This window comes from Anomalospiza imberbis, chromosome 24, assembly GCF_031753505.1.
Source record: "Anomalospiza imberbis isolate Cuckoo-Finch-1a 21T00152 chromosome 24, ASM3175350v1, whole genome shotgun sequence".
In the NCBI taxonomy this organism is placed as follows: domain Eukaryota; kingdom Metazoa; phylum Chordata; class Aves; order Passeriformes; family Viduidae; genus Anomalospiza; species Anomalospiza imberbis.
Window position 1 is genome coordinate 5,766,911 of NC_089704.1, and position 25,481 is coordinate 5,792,391.

The following is a 25,481-nucleotide window of genomic DNA, read 5'->3' on the forward strand; positions in this document are numbered from 1 at the left end:
GCGCTGTCCCCCGGGGGTGGCGGCACCGGCGCTGTCCCGGCGCTGCCGCTCTGTCCCCCCGGGGGTGGCGGCACCGGCACTGTCCCACCGGTGCCGCGCTGTCCCCCGGGGGTGGTGGCACTGTCCCAGCACGGGTCCCGCGCTGTCCCCCGGGGGTGGCGGCACCGGCGCTGTCCCGGCGCTGCCGCGCTGTCCCCGTGCCGGCGGCGCTGGCGGCGGCCCGGGGCGGGCCGTGGCAGCCCGGTTGCCATGGCGAGGCCCCGCCCGCGGTGACGCGCGCGGTGACGCCGGTCGGTGGCGGAGGGGGCGGCGCGGCCCCGGGGGCGCCGCGCGGAGCCCGGAGCCGGAGCCGCCGCCGCCGCCCCCCGAGCCCAGCATGGTGATGGCCGAGCCCCGGCGGCCCCCGGCGCTGCTGCCCCGCGGGCTCGGGCCCGTCCGCGTCGGCTTCTACGACATCGAGGGCACGCTGGGCAAGGGCAACTTCGCGGTGGTGAAGCTGGCGCGGCACCGCATCACCCGCAGCGAGGTGGGCACGGCGCGGGGGGCGCGGCGGGGCCGCGGGGGCTGCGCGGGGCCGGCGCTCCCGGGCGCGCTCCGCGCCGCTTTTGTCCCTTCCGGCACCTCCCGCGGGGACGCGGCTCGGCACGGAGCGCCGGCTCGGAGCCCCGGCCGCTGGGGTGGGGTGGGGGGGTTTCTCCCGCTCGCATCCTCCTGGGAAGGGCAGGAGAACGCCTCCGAGGCCGCGGGGGGATGCCCGAGGATGTCACCCGCAGGATGTCCCCCCCCCTCCCCGCCCCGGGATGCCACCCGAAAGATGCCACCCTCAGGATGTCACCCCCAGGGTGGTGGCATCACCCCCAGGGTGGTGGCATCGCTGCCGGGATGGCACCCCACGGATGCTCCGGTGCTGCTCCAGCAGCACTTTCTGCGCTCTCCCAACCCTTGTGCTGTGCCTGCCGCCGTGCCCTGGATATTTTCGGTTTTCCTGACCTGGGCAATGCTGGGTTATCTGCTTCAGCAGAGGAACTTGTGTGTGTGTGTGTGTGTGTGTGTGTGTGTGTGTGTGTGCTGAATTCTTCACGGCATCCTGCAAGTTCACCAAATCCAACCATTTTTAGCCTCTTTGTTCAACCGCCCCCGTGTATTACCCGGTGATTATTGTTAATACCTGGTGCTTTACCTAAAACAAAAATGATTGTCAGTCTGCCTGGGTAAAAATGTAGTCGTGTTCACTTTAAAAAAAAAAAAAAGGTATTTGATGAGAGTAATGGCTCTGAGGGATCAGCTTCCTCTTTGCGTTTTTTTAGGTAGTTTTAGTTGCTACACCTAGAGGTGAGCTTTTTGTAAGGCTCTCTTCTGGTGGCTTTCATTGTTGACTGAAAAGAGGTTCCTGCGCTGCTCTGTCCCGGAGCAAAGCCATTCAAACACTGTCCGGAGGCTGCAGGTATTCACCGCCGTGGGCTTGGGGAGGAAAATCATCCCTTCAGGAATGGGAACATGCCCTGAAAGCTGCAGCTCGGCTGAGGACAGCAAACCCCTGGTGCTGACAGGGCTCTGGCCACGCCGTGATTGATGAGCTCTGCATCGCAGGGACTGACAGAAAGTTCTCCTCTTGCCTCATTTCTCAAGTTCATCATAAACTCGGTTCTTTCTGAGCCCTTCCTTGCTCCTGCTGAAGAGCCAAGCAGTGCCAGCGTTCCCTTTCCAAGTTTGGTGCCACGTGCCAGAATTGCAAATGCTCCACTTGAAGATACTCAGTTGTCATTGCTCTTCAGCCCTCATTTCTTTGGCAGGCTTTGTGATGGAGATGAAAACTTTAATCTTGGTTTTTATTGTCGTTTTAGAAAGCGAGTTTGTTTAGCATTGTTGGGAATAACAAAGGTTACAGAAAGCACAGAGCTTAAAAGCTCCCTGATTCCTGGATGATTCTTTCATCTGTGTCCTAAGGAACTGCTGAATTCTCTTAGTCTTGATTTTTTTTTAACCACCTTTTCTGTCCAGCCTGCAGCCTTTTTATCTTCCCTGGGATTTTTACAGCAAATTTGCCTGTGCTGCAGGATTTTTTGTCAAGGTCTTTGATTTTTTGAGTCAGCTCTGACTTCTGCAGTGAGAGTTGCAGGAGTGTTTTTCTGGAACTGAATTGCTGAGTTGGTTGCTGGAAGTATTTACACAATCTTTGAGGAAGGGGAACCCTGTTAAGATGACTTCTGGTGATGTCAGAGGAAATCAATTCCAGCCAAATACTCTTTGGAATAAGCACTTCCAGTTTGGAGCAGCTCACCTGACTGTTGGACCCCTGAGCACACAGAGTGGACATCCTGCTTGTTAATGACTCCAGACGGAAGGGTTTTCATATTTCAAGCTTCTTCTAAACTGTTGCTTAAGTTCCAGTGGAAGAATATTCAGGTTTTGGGTCCTGGAAGGGCTGTGCTGGTGCACCCTCAGGTCTGTGCTACAGGAGGATGCTGTGAAGCTGCTGAGACTTGCTCAAAAAACCTATTTTAAGAGGACTCCTTGTCAAAGTTGCTCCTGAATCTCCTGATTTCAACCCTTTAGATTCAGAACCTGATTGTTGTTGGGCTTTTCTAGCACTGGCGTTCTGAAATTGTGTTTTATATGACTTTGACCTTTAAAATATTTGCCCTTTTTTTTTAACACAACTCTGCCTAGCTAATAACCATCAAATTAAAAAAGATGGGCTCTTATTACCTTGAATGCGGCACTTATGGATTGTGTACAATCCATCCTTTTTATGGAAAGACTACAGGTGAGACGATAAAATTATTGCCATAAATTGTTAGCAGAGGTGGGAATGAAATGAAACCATGAAGCAGGAGAACAACACAGGGTGTGTGCAAGCAAAATCAGAAACCATCATTTCAATTAATGCAAGTTCTAAACAACCATACAGAAGTGTGAAAGTTGGGGAAAATGGGGGGATTAATAAAGATGTCAGGTGATGAAGATATCAGGAATAAATGAATTCAATAAGGATGTGTAGGAATAGAGGTGCTGCCTGACCCTTTTTACTGCCAGTCCACCCGGGGGGGGCTGAGCCCGACCTTTGCTTGGCTTGTTTGGGTGTTTGGTGCCATTTGAGTGGAGGCCACGTGGCTTTTCCCTGCCACGCTCCTTTCTTTATCCTGCTGCCCAGAAATCCTGTGATCCCAGGGCAGCTCCTGCTAATGAGGCGTGGAAATGAGCAGAGATTTTCCTGGGGAGGAGGAGAGGAGGGAACAGGAGTAATTGGAAGCGTAAAAGTTGGAGGAGATGGAGATTTGCTTCCACTGAAATGGGATGGGAGTGGAATAAGGAAAAGGTTTGGAATGTAGGGAATAGGGGGAAAGTTTGGAGTAGGTGAAGGTGCTGCTTGAAAAAGCAGGAATTTGGGAACCCACCCCTAAAAGCCTTAATTAACCCTTAAGGATTAATGCCCTGCAGAGGAACTCTGCTCACTGCTCCCCAGGGGAAAATAAAACCTGGCTCTCCCTGTGGCTCGCAGATGTGCTTTCACCTGGCTGCTGTTACAGGGAATTCGTGTTTTTCTCTGGAAAAAAGTATGAAAAATGCCCCTGCAGCCCGTGATCTGATCTGTGGCACCAATTCAGGTGTGCTCAGGTATTTGCAAAGTGAGTAACTCCAGCAGAGACAGCAGCTCCCTGTGCTGCACAACAAAATGTGGAGTTTTTCCAGACTACAGGAAGTAGTGTTTGTTAGTTTTAATGCATTTTATCTATTTTAAGAATGTAGTGGGTTAACAAATCTGAATATCTGTAACCTGCAGGGACAAAGCTCTGTTTGAATGTGAACTTGTAGCAGGAGGTTGTGTTGTGGTTTTGGTTTTTTTGTTTGGGTGTTTGCTTTTTGCCTTTGTTTTTCCTTTCAAGAATCAAACGAATAAAACAAAAACAATGAAAACTGACAGTTGGAGTAGCTGAGGAGCAGAAGCAGAAGAACTTTCATCTTTTCTTGACAAGCATTTCGTCCTCACTCCTTGGCAGTTGGAATTCCCAGATGTCAGGGGGGGATGGAGCAAACTCCAATTCCCTGGGCCTTCAGTGAGCGAGGGAAGGAAATAAGTGCAATTCTTTTTATTTTAAAACGAGAAGAAACCATGAAAGCTGCAAAGATATCTTGGAATGTAACTCCTTAAGCAGCAAAATCTGGTGACAGGGGGAGATCAGGGATTCCCTTTTTGTTTTCCTTCTCAGGTGAAGGACGTGCTGACATTATATATTGAAATTTGGGGGTTTTTTTGTTGTTTGTTTCGAGCTGTTGCCAGTAGTTTTTGGCAAGATGCATGTTTAGGAACAAAACACACTTTTCAGATAGGAAGCTGCTCCGTGGCTTGGAGGAGCTTCTCCACCTCTAAGAATTACATCCCTTTTCCTGTCATCAAGAGACAGCTGAGCTCATGGACAAAAAGGAGCTGCTGAATTCCCTGTTCCTGCTCACATCCTTGGGAAGACTTTGCTGGATTTTAAGTGTTTTCAAGTGGTTCTTCTGCAAAATCTTCCCTGGTCCTGGCAAGATGAAGATGCAGAATGAGCTGAGGTATTAAATCTGCATTTGAGTGGAGGAGCTGCTGCTCTCCTCTGGTATATACATTTTATGGACTTATTTCATGCGCACTTCAAGTTGTACATTTTCCTGGGAGCTGGGGACACACTAGGGACTTTTAAAGAAGGAAAATCAGATTGAGCTGAAGTCAATAAATAGTTAATTGTGAACTCAGGTGGGCCCATAATCAGTGTTGGAGCAGATAATGAGGTTCACCTCCTGTGGATTTCTGTCTCCTGTGCAGCAGCTCTCCCCTGTTCAATAGTTTGTGAAATTCTGCTATAATTGGAATATTAGTGGGACTTACTTGTTTGCTCCTGCTTCAGCATTAATAAAGTGACATTCAGGGTGAATAAACACCATTTATACATTCAGCACTCTTTACCTTTTTTACCCTTTGCGGGGGCTGTATTTTCACTTTTTCTTGGTTTCAATTTTAAATGTCTTCTGTTGGAGCTTTGTAGTCCCCTGAGCATCCAGAGTTATCTTCCCTTTGCATTTATTGGCTAAAAACAAGGTCAGCAGGGCCAGGATGTGTTTTGTGAATTAATTGAGATGTGTTTCCAAGGTTTGACTGATAAATTCATCTGCAGAGTTTTTTCTCTGAAGGGATGAACTGCAGATACCCTTTTATAACAGCATATGAATTAATTAAACATGCCACAGCTGCAACTGCGTGGAGCCCCTAGGTTTGGAGTGTTTGTGTGGAGCCAACAGGTTTTTTTTCTCCTAAAATATCCTTTTGTGGGACTCAGATTTGTCACCTTGACTCCAGAAATGGGCACCACTGAGCTTTTTAAGGAGATTTTGGTCACTGCAAATTGCTGATTGATGAGCACCTGGAGCACTGGCCTCCCTCACCTGTTCTGTGCCTTCCATTCTATGGAAGACCTGGGTTTTTTTTTCATGGAAAACCTGCTTTTTCTCATAGAAAACCTACTTTTACTCATGGAAAACCTGCTTTTTCTCCTGGAAAACCTGCATTTCCTCACATGCTGATGTGGGTGAGAGCCCTGCAGCCCCTTAGAGGGACCCCAGACACACTTTGAGTGCTGCCCTGCTGTTTTTTCCAGTCTGGGATTTGTATTTCAGAGCTCCCCAGAAAGCCTCCAGTCACCTGGGGCTGCATTATTCCCTTTCTAATCAGGGTCAACTCACGAGGAGCACCTTGGGGGAGTTTCTAAAGCTCATTTTTGCTGTTGGTCTGCAGGTGGCAATAAAAATCATTGACAAATCTCAGCTGGATGCTGTGAATCTGGAGAAGATCTACAGGGAGGTGCAGATAATGAAGATGCTCGACCACCCACACATCATAAAACTCTACCAGGTAGGTTTAGAGGGGATTTCCCCTTTTATTTTTCCCTTTTTCCCCCCCTCTCTTAGTCCTGCTAAACAAAAATGGAGATCCCAGTTAAGACCAGTTCAGCTTTAAATTAATTTTATGCAAAAGAAGCTGGCCTTTAAAATATTTTAAAAATAAATGGTCTTGAATGTAACAGTCTATTTAAAAGATAAAACTGGCCTTTAAAATATTTTAAAAATAAATGGTCTTGAATGTAATGGTCTATTTAAAAGATAAAACTGGTCTTTAAAATATTGATGTAGCAGGTAGAGGTGGAGCTTAAGGAGTTAAATGTGCAACTGCCTTGATAATATCTCCCCTCAGTTTTTTTCTGAATGAATGACACCACACAAAAGTGGCAGAGGAGAGACTGAGAAGATTTAAATGAAGCCTTGAAGGGAGGGTGATGCTTGGGTGGTGCTCACTCCTCCAGTGACTGGTTAAAAATGCGTTTGGTAAATGAGTTTATTTTTAAAATATTGCCTCCCTGGTTTGCTTTTCGTCGTGAGCAGCATCTTGGGACTGTCAGGCCAGTTCATAAATAAAATGCAAAATCAAATTCACAAAGCTCTTGCCCACGGACAAGCTCAGCTGCTGCTGAGCTGTTTCTCTGAGGTTATCGAAATAACCCCAGAATGCACTGGAATTGTCCTGAAATCTGAAATGGCTTTTTGAAGTGGAGGACTTTTCACTCTCAGGGAAGATTATTCTGTTTGCACACGTCGGAAGATTGTGGCAGCTCCACGTGCGTGGCAGAACTTCCCCATTTAGGACCATAAAAATAAAGATCCTTTTGGGTGCTTTTTTGGCTTTTTTTGCTCTTGCCACGAGCTCTCATTTATCCCTGCTGCATCCACAGGTGATGGAGACCAAAAGCATGCTGTACCTGGTGACAGAATTTGCCAAAAACGGGGAGATTTTCGGTAAGCAGGAGAATATTTCCATGCTCAACTTGTTAATGCACTCCTGGTGTCTGCGCAAAGAAGGATCCTTTGGGTCTGATATGAGATTTAATATTTCTGTGCACCTGCAGAGCTGAAAACCTTCCAGGTTTAAATTCCATTCCCTCTGTTCCAGCTGGTTTCTTTTTGCTGGGCTTTGTCTTGGGACAAAAATCCTGCCCCTTTGGCTGGGAATCTAAAATCACTTTTGGCTTCTGTTTTATTATAATATATATTTTTTAAACTATATAAAACAACATATATAAAAAAATATATTATATATATAGTATAGAATAACATAACATAACATAACATAATATAATATAATATAATATAATAAATATAATATAATATAATAAATATAATACTATATAATATAATATTATATTATATTATATTATATTTTTATATTTATTTATATAAATTTTTATATATTTAAATATATTTTTATATATATAACATATATAATTATATATTATAAATAAATATAATTATATATATTATATATATAATTATAATATATATATATAAATTATATATTATAATTATAATTTATAATATATATATGATTTATAATTATATATAATAAATAAATATACATTATATATATTATATTTATATTTATATATGTATATATATAATATATTTTATACATTGTATATTTTGTATATAATATATTTCATATATTATATAATATATATAATATAAAATGTAATATAATATATAATATTATATTATATTACACTTTATATTATATTATATTATATTACATTACATTACATTATATAATATATATTATATATATTATATAATATGTGAAGTATATTATATACGAAACATATAATGTATAAAATATATATAAAATACATAATGTATAAAATATATTACATATAAAATATGTATTATATATTGTATATATTATATATAAATAATATAACATGTAAGGCTTATAAATTATATAATATATAAATATTATATTGTATATAAAAACATAAAATATATATTGTATTCGATAGATATACAATAAATATAATTATATGAGTATAAATAAATATATATGATTATGTTAAAATAAAAATACTTTAAAAATTTAAATTAACAATTTATAATTTTTGTATTAGTTTTTATTATGGTAGTCATTTTTAATAATAATAATAATAATAATAATAATAATAATAATGACAACAACAACAACACCTGCTGCTCCAGGAGGGACAGGGTGATTCCAGAATAAATAATAAATAAATAATACATAAATAAATAATAAATAAATATTAATAATAATCATTATGTGGTTGATGCACAGCCCCTGCTGCTCCAGGAGGGACAGGGTGATCCCAGAATAAATAAAAAATATATTAATAATAATAATAATAATAATAATAATAATAACAACAACAACAACAACAACCACCCCTGCTGCTTTCCGAGGGACAGGGTGATCCCAGAAAAAATTATAAATAAATAATACATAAATAAATAATAAATAAATATTAATAATAATAATTATGTGGTTAATGCACAGCCCCTGCTGCTCCAGGAGGGACAGGGTGATCCCAGAATAAATAATAAATAAATAAAAATTGATGAATAATAATAATAATAATAATAATAATAATAATAATAATAATAATAATGTGGTTGATTCACAGCCCCTGCTGCTCCAGGCAGGACAGGGGGATCCCAGAGGAAATAATAAACACATAAATAAATAAATAAATAAATAATAATAATAATAATAATAATAATAATAATAATGTGGTTGAGGCACAGCCCCTGCTGCTTCATTCGGGACAGGGGGATCCCAGAAGAAATAATAAATAAATAACAATAATATTAATATTATTAATAATAATTTGGTTGAGGCACAGCCCCTGCTGCTCCAAGCGGGACAGGGTGATCCCAGAGTAAATAATAAATAAATAATATATAAATAATAAATTAATAATAAATAAATACAAATAAATAATAATAATGTGGTTGATGCACAGTCCCTGCTGCTCCAGGCGGGACAGGGGGATCCCAGAGGGAATAATAAGTACATAAATTAATTAATAATAATAATAATAATAATAATAATAATAATAATAATAATAAAATGTGGTTGATGCACAGCCCCTGCTGCTCCAGGCGGGACAGGGTGATCCCAGAGGAAATAATAAATAAATAATATATAAATAATAAATTAATAATAAATAAATACAAATAAATAATAATAATGTGGTTGATGCACAGCCCCTGCTGCTCCATTCGGGACAGGGGGATCCCAGAGGAAATAATAAATAAATAACAATAATATTAATATTATTAATAATAATGTGGTTGAGGCACAGCCCCTGCTGCTCCAGGCAGGACAGGGGGATCCCAGAGGAAATAATAAACACATAAATAAATAGATTAATAAATAATAATAATAATAATAATAATAATAATAATAATAATAATGTGGTTGAGGCACAGCCCCTGCTGCTCAGGGGTGATTCACTTTGTGCCTTTGATGTCTGACTTCACCTTGCTGTCACAGGATTTGTCCGTCGCTCTGGGACGGGATGATATTTAGCTTGCAAATATTATGATCTCCCCTTACTGCCAGGCTTTTGTTTGTTCCTGTGCCTTGCCAAGTGAAACCAGCTGAGCAGTGTGTGAGGTGGGCTGGGAGCTCTGGGCTGAGTTTTCAGAGCTGCAGCTCCCACAGGCCAGCTCTGACCACGGAGAAACGTCGAAATGCAAATATTGCTGAAGTTACAGAGCCCCCTAAATGGTGTTTGAAATAAAAATCCTATAAAATACGGGCTAACAAAGCCCCCTGAATGATACTTGAATTAAAAATCCTATAAAACACAGGCTAACAAAGCCCCCTGAATGATATTTGAATTAAAAATCCTATAAAATACAGGCTAACAAAGCCCCCTGAATGATACTTGAATTAAAAATCCTATAAAACACAGGTTTGCAAAGCCCCCCAAATGATATCTGAATTAAAAATCCCCTAAAACACAGGCTAACAAAGCCCCCCAAATGATAATTTAATTAAAAATCCTATAAAACACAGGCTAACAAAGCCCCCTGAATGATATTTGAACTAAAAATCCTATAAAACACGGGCTAACAAAGCCCCCCAAATGATATTTGAATTAAAAATCCTATAAAACACAGGCTAACAAAGCCCACTGAATGATATTTGAACTAAAAATCCTATAAAACACAGGCTAACAAAGCCCACTGAATGATATTTGAATTAAAAATCCTATAAAACACGGGCTAACAAAGCCCCCTGAATGATATTTGAATTAAAAATCCTATAAAATACAGGCTAACAAAGCCCTCTAAATGATATCTGAATTAAAAATCCTATAAAACACAGGCTAACAAAGCCCCCCAAATGATATTTGAACTAAAAATCCTATAAAACACGGGCTAACAAAGCCCCCTGAATGATACTTGAATTAAAAATCCTATAAAACACAGGCTAACAAAGCCCCCCAAATGATATTTGAATTAAAAATCCTATAAAATACAGGCTAACAAAGCCCCCTAAATGATATTTGAATTAAAAATCCTATAAAACACAGGCTAACAAAGCCCCCTAAATGATAATTTAATTAAAAATCCTATAAAACACAGGCTAACAAAGCCCCCTGAATGATATTTGAACTAAAAATCCTATAAAACACAGGCTTGCAAAGCCCCTAAATGATATTTGAATTAAAAATCCTAAAAAACACAGGCTAACAAAGCCCCCTAAATGATAATTTAATTAAAAATCCTATAAAACACAGGCTAACAAAGCCCACTGAATGATATCTGAATTAAAAATCCTATAAAACACAGGCTAACAAAGCCCCCCAAATGATATTTGAACTAAAAATCCTATAAAACACAGGCTAACAAAGCCGCGTAAATGATAATTTAATTAAAAATCCTATAAAATACAAGCTTACAAGGCCCCCTAAATGATAATTTAATTAAAAATTTTTACACAATGTAAGCAAATACGAGAACAAAATGTTCTCCCTGCCTGTGACGCGGTGGGGAGGAGAGAGAGGTCAGGATGGGCACCTTTGGGGTGCTTGTTTTATTCCCAGAAATTAAAAAAAAAAAATACTTTTGTCCACCACACAGCCACTGCTGAGGCGTCAGAGGGACAAGTGTGATGTGAAGCTTAGAGGAATTAAAGCTTGAAGTGTCCAGGATGGTGAAGCAAATTATTCCAAGTATTCCCCACGAATTGTGTTGTGAAAATATTCTGAAAATAATGACCAGGTGGCTGTAGAAGAAGGAGCAGAGAAGAGTTTCCTCTTTTTTTTTTTCCGTTTTTTCGGAGGGTTGAGCGGGAGAACAAGCAGTTGGAAAATGGTTTGAGTTCCCTTGTGCTAATTATTTGGGAGGAATTGAATTTCAGCGGTGTTGCTTGCTGCCCAGTCCATTTGAACCTGAATTGCTTCGTTTTTGAATGATTTGAGTTGCCAGGTGGTGAAAGTATTGATCAGGCAGCCATAAAAGAAGGAGCAGAGGAAAATTTCCTTTTTTTTTCTCCATTTTTTTCGAAGGGTTGAGTGGGAGAACAACAATCTGAAGACTGGTTTGATGTTCCTTTTTGCTAATTATTGGGAAGAAATCATCGAGTTTCAATCTTGTTGCCTGACTCCATCTAAACCCGATTTGCTTGATTTCTGCTGCTTTTATTTCCCAGATTACCATGAGTTCTATTGTAAAAATACCGAGCAGGTAGCTGTGAAAGAAGGAAGAGAGGAAAAATTCCTTTTTTTTTCAGAGAGTTGGCTGGGAGAACAAGCTGGAAGCTGATTTGAGTTCCTTTGGACTAATTACTGGGGGGAAATCACCGAGTTTCATGATTGTTACTTGCTGCCCAGCCTGATTTAAACCTGATTTGTTGGAGTTCTGCTGCTTTCATTTCCCAGATTATGAGTTCTGTTACGAAAATATTGTGCAAATCTTAGGTATTTGGTAAATACCTATTTTTACATACCTGATTTGGTAAATACCTAATTTTAAATACCTAAACATTAGATATTTGTGCAAATATTAGGGATATTACCAGGTAGCTATAAGAGAAGGACCAGAGAGAAAATTTCCCTTTTTTTCTTTTTTTGAGGATTGGCTGGGAGATCAAGAGCCTGGAAACTAGTTTGATTTTCCTTGTGCTAAATTTCTGGGGGAAACCATGAAATGCCAGTGTTGTTGCCTGCTGTCCAGGCTGATGGAAAGCAGATTTGTTTGATTGGTGGTGATTTTATTTCCCAGATTACCTGGCCAGCCACGGGCGCCTGAGCGAGCCCGAGGCGCGGCGCAAGTTCTGGCAGATCCTGTCAGCAGTGGAATATTGCCACGGCAGGAAAATCGTGCACAGGGACCTCAAAGCTGAGAACCTCCTGCTGGACAACAACATGAACATCAAAATAGCAGGTATTCCGTGCAGCAACACCTTATTTTTGTGTATTTTTTTAATAAAACCTCCCCCCGGTAATTCGCTGCCTGAGATTCCGTCGTGGTTTTCCACGTGAATGTTTTTCCATGGTGGGTGTCAAAGTCCATCCAAATTTCCAATATTAACTTCCAGAAAAAGAAGGGGAAAAAAAAACAAAAAAGAAAAAAAAAAAATTCAAGTTATAGACATTTTTTGTGGGTGTCTTTAAAGCTGCCAGATGTTCAAGTTAAAACAGAGTTAATCAAATAACTTCCTTCAACATTAAAAAAAAACCCTCAAAATGGAAGCTTATTGATTTTTTTTTTCCTTTTTGCATGCATGATTTCACTTTAATTATAAATTTAGACACAGCAGATGTTGCTAGCAATAGAAATCATTTTCATTACAATTCCACGGATCCTTCCATGCTGACTTTAGCCCAGAGAGGCTGGAAATGGATAAAATAGGGAATATCTTGATTTGGGGGGCTGTTGAACTTCAGTCTTCAGTAATTGTCTTCTTATATTGGCTCTGTTCTTTTTGCTGCTCAGATTTCTTCATGTTTCTTTTTGGTGATATCTTCCAAGAGGTAACTTTAAATCCCAGTGATAGGGGAGCGGGAAGGGAAGGGGAGTGAAGGAAGGAGAAGGAATTTCCCTTTCTCAGGCTGAGAAAGGTGGAATGGTGAAACATTTCTGATCATTCCTGGATTTTTTTACCTTTTCATTTCCCTGCTGGCATTTCTGGAATGGTGAAAAGGTTGTGGAGCATTCCCCAGGTGGGTTCATCAGTGCTGCCATTTGTGGGGTGCTTTTCCTCTGCTCATTTCTGATTTCATACTTGAATCCACCTCCAGCAGCTCCTGGCAATCAGAGCACCTGGAGAATTATGGCTGAGAGATAATTTATTCACCAGGCCAGTTTATACTGAATAAATCCTAAATTCAGTCTGAGGGCAGCCAGTCACCCCCTTGCTCTGAGGAATTGGGCTGAAAGAAGGGAATTTCTGTGCTGTTGTTCATCTGTGCTTTCTTTCCTGCCTTCACTGGCACATTTTTGCCCTCTGATCCCTCTGCACAGCTCGTGATGTTCGTCCTGGCAGAGCTCTCCAGAGCTCCTCGGGGCTCTCAGCTCCTGCATCCAGAGGTTTTCCTGCCCTGGATGTCCTAAGCACTGCAGGGATGCACATCCCCTGGGAGAAACTCCTTCCAAAGCAGCTCAGGAGAGCCATGAGCTGTTCTGGCCCTGGGAATTTCAGTGCTGGAGCTCTCCAGGGACCCCAGTAGAAGGGCTGGAAATGGGATGAGGAGATTCCACCAGCTCTGCCCTGCCCCAGCTGCTCTCCTGCTCCACTTCTCCAGTGCACAGAGTTAATTACAGGTGGGCTGCATGCAAATGAGTCCATTAACTGGTTCCTCTGTGGATCTCAGTCAGGCTTTATCAGGTTGGTAAGAGCTCCCCGTGTCCAGCCTGGCTGCTGAAGGAGCTGGAGGAAAGTTCAGGCTGCTGGAAACTTTGCAGTGATTTGTGCCGAGTCAGTTGTTGGATTTTTCACTGCAAAGAAGAAGGATGACGAACTCCATCGTGTTTATCTGGGAATTTTGGAGTTATCTGGTGCTGTGCAGATCCCTGGGAACAGCCTCTTCCAGTGGTTCATCTTCCTCACGGCTCATTTATCAGGCTGGGGAAGGACGGAGGGCAGCCAGGATCCCAGCTCTGATAGCTGGGCTTTCCCTCTGATTTCAGTGCATGTAGGAATTGCAAAAACCAGCACAATCACTGATGAATTATTTTGATAAAGCTCTTCTTAACTTCCAGTGGGCCTCTTGGTTCATTCTGCTGCTTGCAAGACTTTTATTGAAGCTTTTTACTCCTCAAGAATACAGCAGTTTTCAGTCAAACACTGAAACATGCACCAAGTTACCTCTGTATTTCAGCCACCAGGAGAATAAACTAACCTTCAAAAGTGTTCCAAAACCCGTGGGTTCATAAGAATGCCACCTTTGATGCTTGAGGCTGGACTGAAATCCAACAGTTTTGTGTTGAAATTGCTCTAAAAGGATGGGGACAGGCAGAATTCAAAGGATCTTTTCTCTCTCAGTAACTGGACAACAAACAGAGGATGAGTAAAGGACTTGAGGTGAGAGCTTTGATGGGTTTATTTTGTAGAAGATAGGAGGTGGTTGGGAGCAGAGCCCTCAAATTTTAGTGTAAGTTGCAAAACGGAAGGTATTAATAAGATAAAATATCCATTGAGAAGGGGGAAGGTGAGGAATTCCTGCCAGGTTTAATGTGGAATCTGTGCTTAGCACTAGCAAGGCAAACCTGCCTGGTTCTTCCCAAAGTTAAGCAGCTGCACACAGGTGATGTGTCCTTTGGATTTGCTGCTTTTTGAGGGCATCATTCGAGGGCATTTCAGCTCCCTGTGCTCTCTCTGAGCACAACCTTTGCTGTGCAGGCAGAAATCCACCAAATCCAGCTCGGAATGGGGGCCCAGCTCCTCCTTCTGTCCTTCCAGCCCCAGACTGGGGTGCCTGCAGGAAATGCTGGCATCCTGCTGTTTGCAGCAGCCCAGGTAGGCAGAGACTGTTATTTTGAAGGAGGCTGGAGCTGCTGCTGGACAGGGAAATGTGCATTGACGTCAGGAGAGGCTGCTCAGCACTCAGCCCCTGAAGTGGGTCAGGTTTGTTGCCGCCACGCTCATGCCTTGCCTTTATCAGCACCTCTGTGCCCATTATCTGCCAGGCTCACATTTCTCCTCCAACAAAAGCTCCCTGTGGCTCTCTGCAGGCCAGGCAGATTGAGTTCTGCTCGTCGTTTTTAGGAGAATGGATTAATTATAGCTCTGGAGCTCCTTGGAGGCTTTTGGAGGTACAAGTGAGAGGCTCTGCCGTCCTGCTGGATGCTCAGCAGAAGTTGCAGGGCTCTGGCAGGGAGCTGCCATTTCTCAGATTGCAAATGGGGCTGAAATCTCAGGCTGTTTCCATTTTTAACGGGAAAACAGACTCCGCTGCCGTGATGTGCGCTCAAAAAAATGATACCTTCGAAATTCAAGATTATTCTGAAGGGGGTAATGAGATTGAGAAACCAAATACCACAACTGTGGAGAGCCAATATTTGCAGATTGCACAAACACAGAGTTTATTCAACTGAACACAATGCTGCAAATGATGGCCTTTTTTGGGGTTTTTTGGGTTTTGTTGTTTTTTTTTTTTTAACGTGCAGATTCAGGGAAATGTTAAGAAGATCACTCCATTATATAATCTCAGTCCTCTGGTAATGAGCCCAATTTCAGTCCTTTTAGAATTCTGTGGCTGGCATATGTTTGTTTTGTTGTTCTGTTTGTTTCTTTTTGAGGGCTGGCGCGTTTTTCCCTTGAATATCAGTGATATTTCCTCTGGAATGAGACATTTTTTGGGTTAAAAATGACCACTTTGGATCCAGAATGGCTGTGACAGATCAGCAATGGCAAAACAGGAACAACGTGGAAGGGAGAGGATGAGAGACTCATGATTGTTTTGTGCTTAACTGAATCCTGGCCACTCCAAAAAGTGGGGCAACTCAACTGACAGTGCAGTAATTAAAAATTGAGGCAGCCCCATGGACCAAGTATCCAGGATCCTGACTAAATCCTGATTTTTTTTTTCTTTGAAAGGGTTTTCATGGATGTTATCCATGCTGGAGTGCTTAGAAATTGTTTCCCAGCCATTTGTGTGGGAAGAATAATGGAGACAAAAGGGGTGACCACAAGAAGTTGTGTACCCTAACAAATAATGCTGATCTTCCCCCACCCAGGGAATTATTTTGTCCAACAACAGAGCAGAATTGGATTTTTTAAAGCTAAGAGCCAGTTGCTGACACAAAGAGCACTGGTATTAATTCCTGTATTGCATGAAAAAGCCCAGTGCCAGTCAGGAGGTGTCTGGCAGTGCTTTGTGCTGTCAGTGCGTGCTGAAATTCAGCTCTGCAGGATTCTGGTGTTTCATTGGTCATGAAAAGGGAAGGCATTGAAGCTTTGGAAGTGCAGGGCTAAGGCAGAGTGGGGAAATCATGCTCCAGGTGTACAAGACAGCGCTCCCAGCCCAGGCACAGGGGCTGCTGAGGAATTCCCACTCGCTGTGGCTGCTCCTTCTGGTAGCAATTCACAGCCTCTCATTCATGAATTTTCTAATAGAGCTCAATCGTCTGTGCTGTCACAGGACCATCAGAGCCAGCCAAGAGCTGCTCTTCCACCCAGTTAAGCACTGCAAGTTCTGCACTTCTCTTGCTCAGAGAGGCCAGGAGCACCTCCAGGGTATCCTTGCTCCTGAGGTCCTTTTGGTGACCAGAAATAAAACCATTATGTCTTACGAAATTAATCCTCTAAAGATAATAATAACATAAACCTGAGGCTTCTCTTATATTGGCTCTGTTCTTTTTGCTGCTCAGATTTCTTCATGTTTCTTTTTGGTGATATCTTCCAAGAGGTTACTTTAAATCCCAGTCTGGACAGGCAAAGAATTTCACTTTTTTGAAGATTTGAAACCCTTGTGCTCCCAAGCAGGTCATGCTTTCTTTAGCTGTGCTTACAAATAAATGTTCTTGTACTTGTGAATCTGATAGGAAGATTTATGAGGGTGGCACCCGAGGGAGAGCTGCAGTTCTGAGATAAAAACCTGATGTTTATCTGCAGCACTACGAGGATGTTGAAAACCTGACAAATCCGAGATAAGTGAGGGGAGAAATCAGATTTAATGACACCTACACGGAGTGGCAAAATGCTTCTGTGGAGAGCAGAAATGGCTCCGTGCCTCCCGAAGCATTGTCACGGTTGCCAAGCCAATTCTGTGGGAAGAAAAGTCTTCTCCAAGAGAATAATGATAAAAAAAAAATTCACAACAGCAGTCTGGCTGTGATAGGGGGGAAAAAAGGGAAAAGGTGAAAAAAGGGAAGAAAGGAAAAGGTGGCACAGTGCTGGGGGGGTTACACAGAGGGATGGGGGGATTTGGGGTGGATTCTGATGTCCCCCCTGTGTTATTGCAGCTGAAGGCGTTGCAGAACTGCAGGAGGATGAGAGGGGAAGGGCAGCAGGCATGTGCTGTCCCGTTCTAGCCCGTGGTTCCTGGAGAAGTTTGGAATCTGAGCCGGCCTTGGCCGCCCCGGGCCCGGTGACGTCCCTGGGCCGCGGTGGCGTCACCGTCCCTGCCCGTCAGGGCTCTGCTGGGACACTCCGGGCTCTGCTGGACCCTGACCTTCCGAGCAGCCCTGGCAGCCGGCGGGGCTGGGAGCAGCCAGCGGGGCTGGGAGCAGCCAGCGGGGCTGGGAGCAGCCGGCAGGGCTGGGAGCAGCCGGCAGGGCTGCCTTTGATGCTGCCCAGGTGCCAAAAGTTCACCCTGCGGGCTGTCGGGTGTGCCAGCCCTGATCCCGCGCAGGCCTCTGGGGCATTCGGGCACCCGCACGTACCAGGGGTTTAGGGCAGTGTAAGGCGCTCGTTCCCGGCTCCAAAAACCACAGCTGTTCCCAAAACCGCTTCGTTTTTGAGTGATCTTGCAGGTGGAGTTCCATCCGAGGCTGCTGGAGCTCCTGCTAGGAAAGCAGCCTCCTCTCCTTTCCCCCAGAGCTCCGGGTTCAGCAGCTCCAGCTCCGCTCTGCTGCTCCAAACCAACTCCAGGGTGACTTCTTCTGGGGCTTTGTTAAATCTCTCGCTGCTTCTCTGATTCTGAGGGATCTCCCGTGGTTTTCTGGCTCCTCTGAGCAGCACAGGCGACGCAAACGGGGTGAATGGGATGGCTCAGCAGAGGCTGTGATAACCACAGCGTTTGTCAGCTCTGCTGGTCAGCATTCCAGCATCCCTGGGAGCATTCAGAGCTGGATCTACAGCCTGTTTGTCACCTACAGCATCCCTGGGAGCATTCAGAGCTGGATCATGTCACCCTGTTTGTCACCTACAGCATCCCTGGGAGCATTCAGAGCTGGATCTACAGCCTGTTTGTCACCTACAGCATCCCTGGGAGCATTCAGAGCTGGATCATGTCACCCTGTTTGTCACCTACAGCATCCCTGGGAGCATTCAGAGCTGGATCATGTCACCCTGTTTGTCACCTACAGCATCCCTGGGAGCATTCAGAGCTGGATCTACAGCCTGTTTGTCACCTACAGCATCCCTGGGAGCAGTCAGAGCTGGATCATGTCACCCTGTTTGTCACCTCCCAGCATCCCTGGAAACATTCAGAGCTGCACCAACAGCCTGAGCCCTGTTTGTCACATCCCTGGGAGCATTCAGAGCTGGATCTACAGCCTGTTTGTCACCTACAGCATCCCTGGGAGCATTCAGAGCTGGATCTACAGCCTGTTTGTCACCTACAGCATCCCTGGGAGCATTCAGAGCTGGATCATGTCACCCTGTTTGTCACCTACAGCATCCCTGGGAGCATGCAGAGCTGCACCAAAAGCCTGAGCCCTGGTTGTCATCTCACAGTGCCCTGTTTGTCACCTCCCAGCATCCCTGGGAGCATTCAGAGCTGGATCATGTCACCCTGTTTGTCACCTACAGCATCCCTGGGAGCATTCAGAGCTGCACCAACAGCCTGAGCCCTGTTTGTCCCCACTGTCACACCACCACCAGCAGCTGCCCAGCTTGAGGGGAGAAGCACCAGCCTCATTGCTTTTGCTTCTTATCCTTGAATTACAAAAATTCAGATTAATGTCAGACCGCAGCTGGTCCTGCATGAAGCCATACCAAGCAGCATTTTAAAGAATTTTTAATTTGTGGGCTGCAGACAGTCCCAGTAGCAGTGTCCTTCCCGGCAAAAGTCCCCGTGGTTTCCCATGCCTGTTGCTCTTGGCACAGCTCCTTCCTCCCAGCTCCAGAGCTTGTCAGAATTTGTTGTGTATTCAAGGCTAGAAAGCACCTCAGGAAAGCCCAGGAAATCTCAGATTATCTCTTGGCAAGTCAAAAATCTCATTTATCTGCTGTGACTGTCGGTTTGTTGAATTTTAATGATGGCTGTTTACAAATGTACTCGAAACTCCTCCAGGTTTGTGAAGGTTTTGCAGTGTTTCAATAACTCCACAACATGGAAACAGCAACAGAGGACACCCAGCACCCCAATATGATCAGGAGGAGTCCCCACGAAAGGACTTGGGATGGAATCACAGTGGGGCAGTGTAATTATTCTTTGTGGTGCAGTGGGAGCTTGGAGTGACTTTTCCCTTCATTTTTTCCACAGATTTTGGCTTTGGGAATTTCTACAAGAGCGGGGAGCCTCTGACAACGTGGTGTGGGAGCCCCCCGTATGCAGCCCCAGAGGTCTTTGAAGGCCAGCAGTACGAGGGACCCCAGCTGGACATTTGGGTACCATTGTCCTTTCTTTTAACTGCATTCCAGTCAACTTTTGGCAAGCTGGAACGAATATTTGATTGCTCTTAAGCTGCAGATCTGGAGTATTTGATTTTTCTGAAGCTGCAGATTTGGAATATTTGATTGTGCTTAAGCTGCAGATTTGGAATATTCAATTTTTCTGAAGCTGCAGATCTGCAATATTTTATTTTCCTGAAGCTGCAGATCTGGAATATTTGACTTCCTTTTAAGCTGCAGACAAGTTGTTCCTCTCCAGCATCACCCTGGCACTGAATTTTGGTCAGGGCAGCTCATGAAAAGTCATTTTTGGGCTGCTCAGTTAATTTAAATTAATCCAAATCACCTTCACAAATAAAATCTTTGTGAAGTTTTAAATAAAATAAATTTTAAAATGTGCTTTTACATACATTTATCTGCCCGTGTGCTGGTTCTGTGTACATAAGCACCTGTTAAATACTGGTTTTAAAAGGGCTCCAGCCTCCCTGGACCTTTGGGAATTGGTAAACACAGAGCAGACGTCAGCCAGGTGACACTCTGGGCATCAGAAGGGAATCCCTGAACTTTGGTAAATATTCCTTCAGTATAAAATGTCCTAAATCATTAACAGGCCCTGCCTGCCCACAGAGAAGGTGTTGGTGTTTAAAATAAAATCACCTTCACTTCTGAGTTAAGGATTCTGTGAAGGTGCTCAGCTTGCAGCAATCCCCAGTTCAGTTTTTGACAGGGTGTTTTGTTATTTTCTAATCTATATTTAATTGTAAAATCTCAGTGTTTTTACAAAGTTTTGAGGTCAACACCTGCTTTCCCCCCCTTGAGAGACCCAGTGCTGTGCCAGGCTGGTGTGGTTCTCTCACTGTTATTTTTTTGGCAAGAACATTCCCACTGCCAGTGCCAGTTCATTGCATCCTTCCAGGAATAAGCAATTGGAGCAGAGTTCTTGCCCATCATTTTCCCCTTTTGCTCACATTAAATAATCCCCTAAACTGACTGTTCGTAGAAACTCCTCCCCACAGGCTTTAAATGTAAAATATTACAGTTTTTCACTTCGAGTGGCTGCTGTCTGAGGGTTGCTTTTGTTTGGGCAAGGCTGAGATTAATAAAAATATCCCGAATTCTCAGCTGAAGTTGGGGTTCACTTCTCAGGTACCCGTGTGCAGCTCCCTCCTTTGCATCTAAATTCCCTTTTTCTGCAGAAAAGAATTATTTCTGTGGCAGGGCTTGGCTTGCACCCTCAGAGACACTGCTGGGAGCTTGGATCTGAGCTGAAAATTGCCTTTTTTCCCCCACAGAGCATGGGGGTGGTGCTCTATGTGCTGGTGTGTGGAGCTCTGCCCTTTGATGGACCCACCCTGCCCATCCTGAGGCAGAGAGTGCTGGAGGGGAGGTTCAGGATCCCTTATTTCATGTCAGAAGGTAACAGTGGCGTGGTTTTACTCATTCGGTGTGGTTTGAATAAATTCTGGGGTAACCAGGAGGTGGGCAGGGGGAATGGCACTGCTGGCCGTGAAGAATTTGGGCTTTTCTCCACTTTAATGTGATTTTTAGTCTTGTTTTGAGAGGTTTTTAGCAGCAGTGATGCAGCTCTGGGCTGGTAGGTCACTGGGCAAGTTTATAATTCTTTTTTTTTTTTCCCCTTGCCAACAGAGTGTGAGCACCTGATCAGGAGAATGTTGGTCCTGGACCCATCCAAACGTTTGAGCATTGCTCAGATCAAGGAGCACAAGTGGATGCTGGTGGAAGTTCCTGCCCAGAGGCCAATCCTTTACCCACCAGGAGAGGAGAACGAGCCCTCCCTGGGGGAGTACAACGAGCAGGTGCTGAGGCTGATGCACAGCCTGGGCATAGACCAGCAGAAAACTGTGGAGGTAAAACTCAGATGGGGGTAAAACACCCTGAAATGGGGGTACAACACACTGAAATTGGGGTATGACACCCTGAAATAGGGGTAAAACACCTGAAATAGGGGTAAAACACCTGAAATGGGGTAAAACACACTGAAATGGGAGTAAAACACCTGAAATGGGGGTACAACACACTGAAATAGGGGTAAAACACCTGAAATGGGGTAAAACACACTGAAATGGGGGTAAAACACCTGAAATGGGGATGAAACACACAGAAAGGGGGATAAAGCATGCTGAAGTGGGGGTAAAACACCTGAAATGGGGGTGAAGCACACTGAAATGGGGGGTAAAGCATTCAAATGGGGGTAAAACACACTGAAATTGAGGTAAAACACACTGAAATTGAGGTAAAACACACTGGAATGGGGGTGAAACACCTGAAATGGGGGTGAAACACCTGAAATGGGGGTGAAACACCTGAAATGGGGATGAAACACACTGAAATGGGGGTAAAACACTCAAATGGAGTTGGATAAATCATTAACTTGGCAGCTGGAGAGAGATGAGGGGGAATTAGAAAGCAAATTAGTTTTGAGGTTTTAAGAGGGTGGCAGATGAGAATCAAAGCAAATTCTGAGCTTTTAAGAGGGTGGGAAAAGAGCGCCAAGCAGGAGCGTGGAAGAAGAAAGCAGCTGACGTGTCTGCCCTGTCCAAAATGCCAGGATTCCCTGTGGAGCTAACAGGATCATTTCCTCTAGGATGGGAGCTCAGTGCCTTGTGCAGGGTTCCCAACGGAATCTGTGAGTGTCCCATCTACCTGGGAGCTCACCACGACCTAGCACTGATATTTTTCTGTCCCTGCCACTCTGCTTTGAACCCTTCTCAGCTCAGAACAGCATTTCCCTTCCCCACTACCTCCTAAACCCCGCCAAATCCCCTCTTTTTCTGACAGAACACGAAAAACCAACCCCCATCCGGCTGCTCCCACATTTGCTGTGGGCTGCTGTGGGATTGCTGGTGTGTTTCTCTTCCAGCCAGGTCTTCCGAGCTCTCAGAGGATCCCATCACACCCGAGATAGCCCAGCTCCCCCAAACAACATAAAATTAGCAGGATGGCTTCCGAGGTAGTGTTGGAAACAGAAGAAGTTCTAATGAATGGCAAAATCACAAAGCTCTTACAGAGAAAAACCAAGCCAGGGGCAAGAGGTTCTTGCTCCTGCTAAAACACCCCACAAAAGCGATTATTTCCTTTGTTCTCTTCTTTTTCTGGTGAATTACCTAGGCGAGACCTCTTGGCCTCTGTCCAGTTGGCAGCCCCAGGTCTGAGGTGAAGTCCCCAAAGGTCCTAGGAAGGGTCCTTGGACCAAATTGGGTACAGCTGGGTACAATTTGGGCCTTTTGGCCTCTGTCCAGTCGGGCAGCCCCAGGTCTGAGGTGAAGTCCCAAAGGTCCTACGAGAGAAACTTGCGGGCTTTTCGCCTTTTTAAGCAGACCAGGAATGATTAAGTCACTCCATCAACAGGGGGCACATTCCTCCACCGTGCTTCTCTTTTCGCAGTCCCTGCAGAACAAGAGCTACAACCACTTTGCTGCCATCTATTACCTGCTGGTGGAGAGGCTGAAGTCGCACCGGAGCAGCTTCCCCGTGGAGCAGCGCGTGGACGCGCGCCAGCGCCGGCCCAGCACCATCGCCGAGCAGACCGTGGCCAAGGTCAGCTCCCTCCTGCACCCCGGGGCTGCTCTGCCTCCTTCCCTTCCAAAATCCCTCCCTTTCCTCCTGCCATCCCTCGCTGCTTGGTGGCGTTTCATCCTGAAGCCTAAAAATGCAAACATTGGGTTTGGCTCTAGCGAGGATCGCGTTTTTAACTTCGGCTCTCAGCTCGTCTCCTGGGGATGCCTTGGGAAGGCTGGCCTGGAACTGGCACCAAGATGCCCTTTGGGATATTTGGATTCTGCTGAGGAAACTCAGCTTCAGTTATGAAAGCACTGGTCCAGGAACAGCGTGGCAAAGATTAAACTCAGGTTTAAGCTTGGTTCTTGTGACGGAAAGTCGCAGTGTCGCAGAGAAAATTATCCATTTTAAGATTTGTTAAAAGCAGGTGGAGCCACATGAGCAAGGAGGAATAAAACATTTTTGGGAGTAAAACATCTCTTTGGGATATTTGGATTCTGCTGAGGTGAAACTCAGCTTCACTTAAGAAAACACAGGTCCAGGAACCGCGTGGCAAAGATTAAACCCAGGTTTAAGCCCGGTTCTTGTGATAGAAAGTCGGAGTGTCGCAGAGAAAATTACCAATTTTAAGTTGTGTTAAAAGCAGGTGGAGCCAGATGAACAAGGAGGAATAAAACACCTCTGGAAAGGGGTTCCTTGTACTGAATCCCTGCGTGTTAGAGCCACATTCCCTCTTTTTTCTTCAGTTACAGCCTCCCAGTTGTCCCAAGGATAATTTGTTTTCACACATGGTGGCACCACAGCTCCTGGCTGAGGGTGATTGTTTCCTTTTGGCCAGTGGTGTGGATCCTTCACTCCAGGAAATAAAGGTTCAAAACCAGGGGAAAATATCCCTGTTCTCCTAATTTCTAGGGAATTTCCAAAAGAAGTCATTGAAACCATTCCTGAGCCTCCTGGTTGCAGTCAGGGGGTTTGTACTCAATATAAAAAAGGAGTTTTAGAGCACCAGAAAGCCCCAAACTCTGGCTGTGCTGCTGGGAATAAGTCAGCTTCAATAAGTGCTGAGCTTAATGCCATTTGGGGTTGGCCTGGGTGTTCTGGGGGTGGTAATGTTGGGGTTTTTTTTCCATGTTTAAAGGCTAAGAATGTTCTTCATCCTGAACCAAGAAATAAATCTTGCACTTCTGCTTTGGCACCGGGCTGCACATTGTTTAATCCGTGACTTTGGATGTTGCTCCCTACCTAAAACTGTTCCAGTTTTGAGTTCTTCAGTTCTGTTTTTTAGGCACAAGCTGTGGTGCCCTCGGTGAACCTGCATTCCCAAAATCCAAGGCTGCTGCAGTCTCCAGGGCTCCCCTCAGCCTCAGGAGCAGAAACCTTTTCCTTCCCCACCTCCAGCTGCCAGGGAGAGGCAGCTTTTATGGAGGAGGAAAGGGTTGAGACACCAAAGGTACAGCTTGAAATCACTCTATTATTTATTTATCTTTTTCCAGAAATCATTCCAGCTAAAAAATATTGTTGTCTTTTAAAAGCACAGCAGTGCTTCCTGCTTGAAGTATTTAAGCATCAGGAGTTGTAGATATTCCAAATTCTCTTTGCCTATGACTCTCCACAGCTGTGTCTTTTTTCATCATTCTTCTGCCTCCTGTCCTTTGCTTTCATTCCATTCCCACCACACTACTTTTGGAAAGGGAAAAAAAAAAAAAAAACAAAACAAAAAAGTGGGTTTCCTTCCCTTGTTCTTCTAAAATGTATTTTCAAGAGCTCTGGAGACTCCTTCTTACACAGAGGGGTCCTGGATGCAGCTGAAGTGTCCAAAAGGAGCTCCAGCCTGATCTGGAGTCAGCAATTAGAAAGGGGAAATAGCTTAAAATAATTACATTTATGAAGTATGTGACTCTCATAAAACTTCTGTTGTTTTCTCTCATGTTGCACCACGTTATAACTTGAATTTCAGCATCTTTATCCTGCCTGGTGCCAGCTGGGGTTTGATTTCCTGCCTGCCAGTTTGAAGGGTTTATTGCTCCCTGGTTTGTTCCCAGCACCAAGAGTGTGGCCCTGGTTCTCAGCTCTGCCTCCTTGTGTGGTCTCTGGCAGCTGGAAAGCACAAACCAGTTCAAAGGCACTTCAAAATTAACATTTCAAGCTTTATTTGGCATCCCCCTTTTGCTTTAGAGCTGCAGTTTGGCCAGGGTAGGTCAACAACTGGTGACAGCAGTGAGGTGTCAAGGCTGAACTCACTTGGGAATATTCTTAATTTTTGTAGGACATGACCACTAAAGACTTGCAGGCTCTGACCCCTGGAAAAACTGCAGGGAGCCAGAGTGGGATTGGTTCTGCTCTTCCCTTCTGCCAG

At 44.3% G+C, this 25,481-nt stretch overlaps 1 protein-coding gene across 2 annotated transcripts in view; it reads left to right on the forward strand.

The window, feature by feature from the left end:
* Positions 1-282: 282 nt before the first annotated feature.
* The window catches only part of SIK2 (salt inducible kinase 2), a 31,686-nt gene continuing 6,487 nt past the window's right edge, over positions 283-25,481 (forward strand). For both annotated transcript variants that reach the window (XM_068172270.1, XM_068172271.1), the window contains exons 1-9: positions 283-526; positions 5,771-5,887; positions 6,762-6,825; positions 12,109-12,270; positions 19,479-19,603; positions 20,899-21,022; positions 21,254-21,474; positions 23,012-23,164; positions 24,411-24,575. In XM_068172270.1, the coding sequence (XP_068028371.1) occupies positions 377-526; positions 5,771-5,887; positions 6,762-6,825; positions 12,109-12,270; positions 19,479-19,603; positions 20,899-21,022; positions 21,254-21,474; positions 23,012-23,164; positions 24,411-24,575 (1,281 nt within the window). In that variant the 5' untranslated portion in view covers positions 283-376. The remainder of the gene's footprint in view (positions 527-5,770; positions 5,888-6,761; positions 6,826-12,108; positions 12,271-19,478; positions 19,604-20,898; positions 21,023-21,253; positions 21,475-23,011; positions 23,165-24,410; positions 24,576-25,481) is intronic.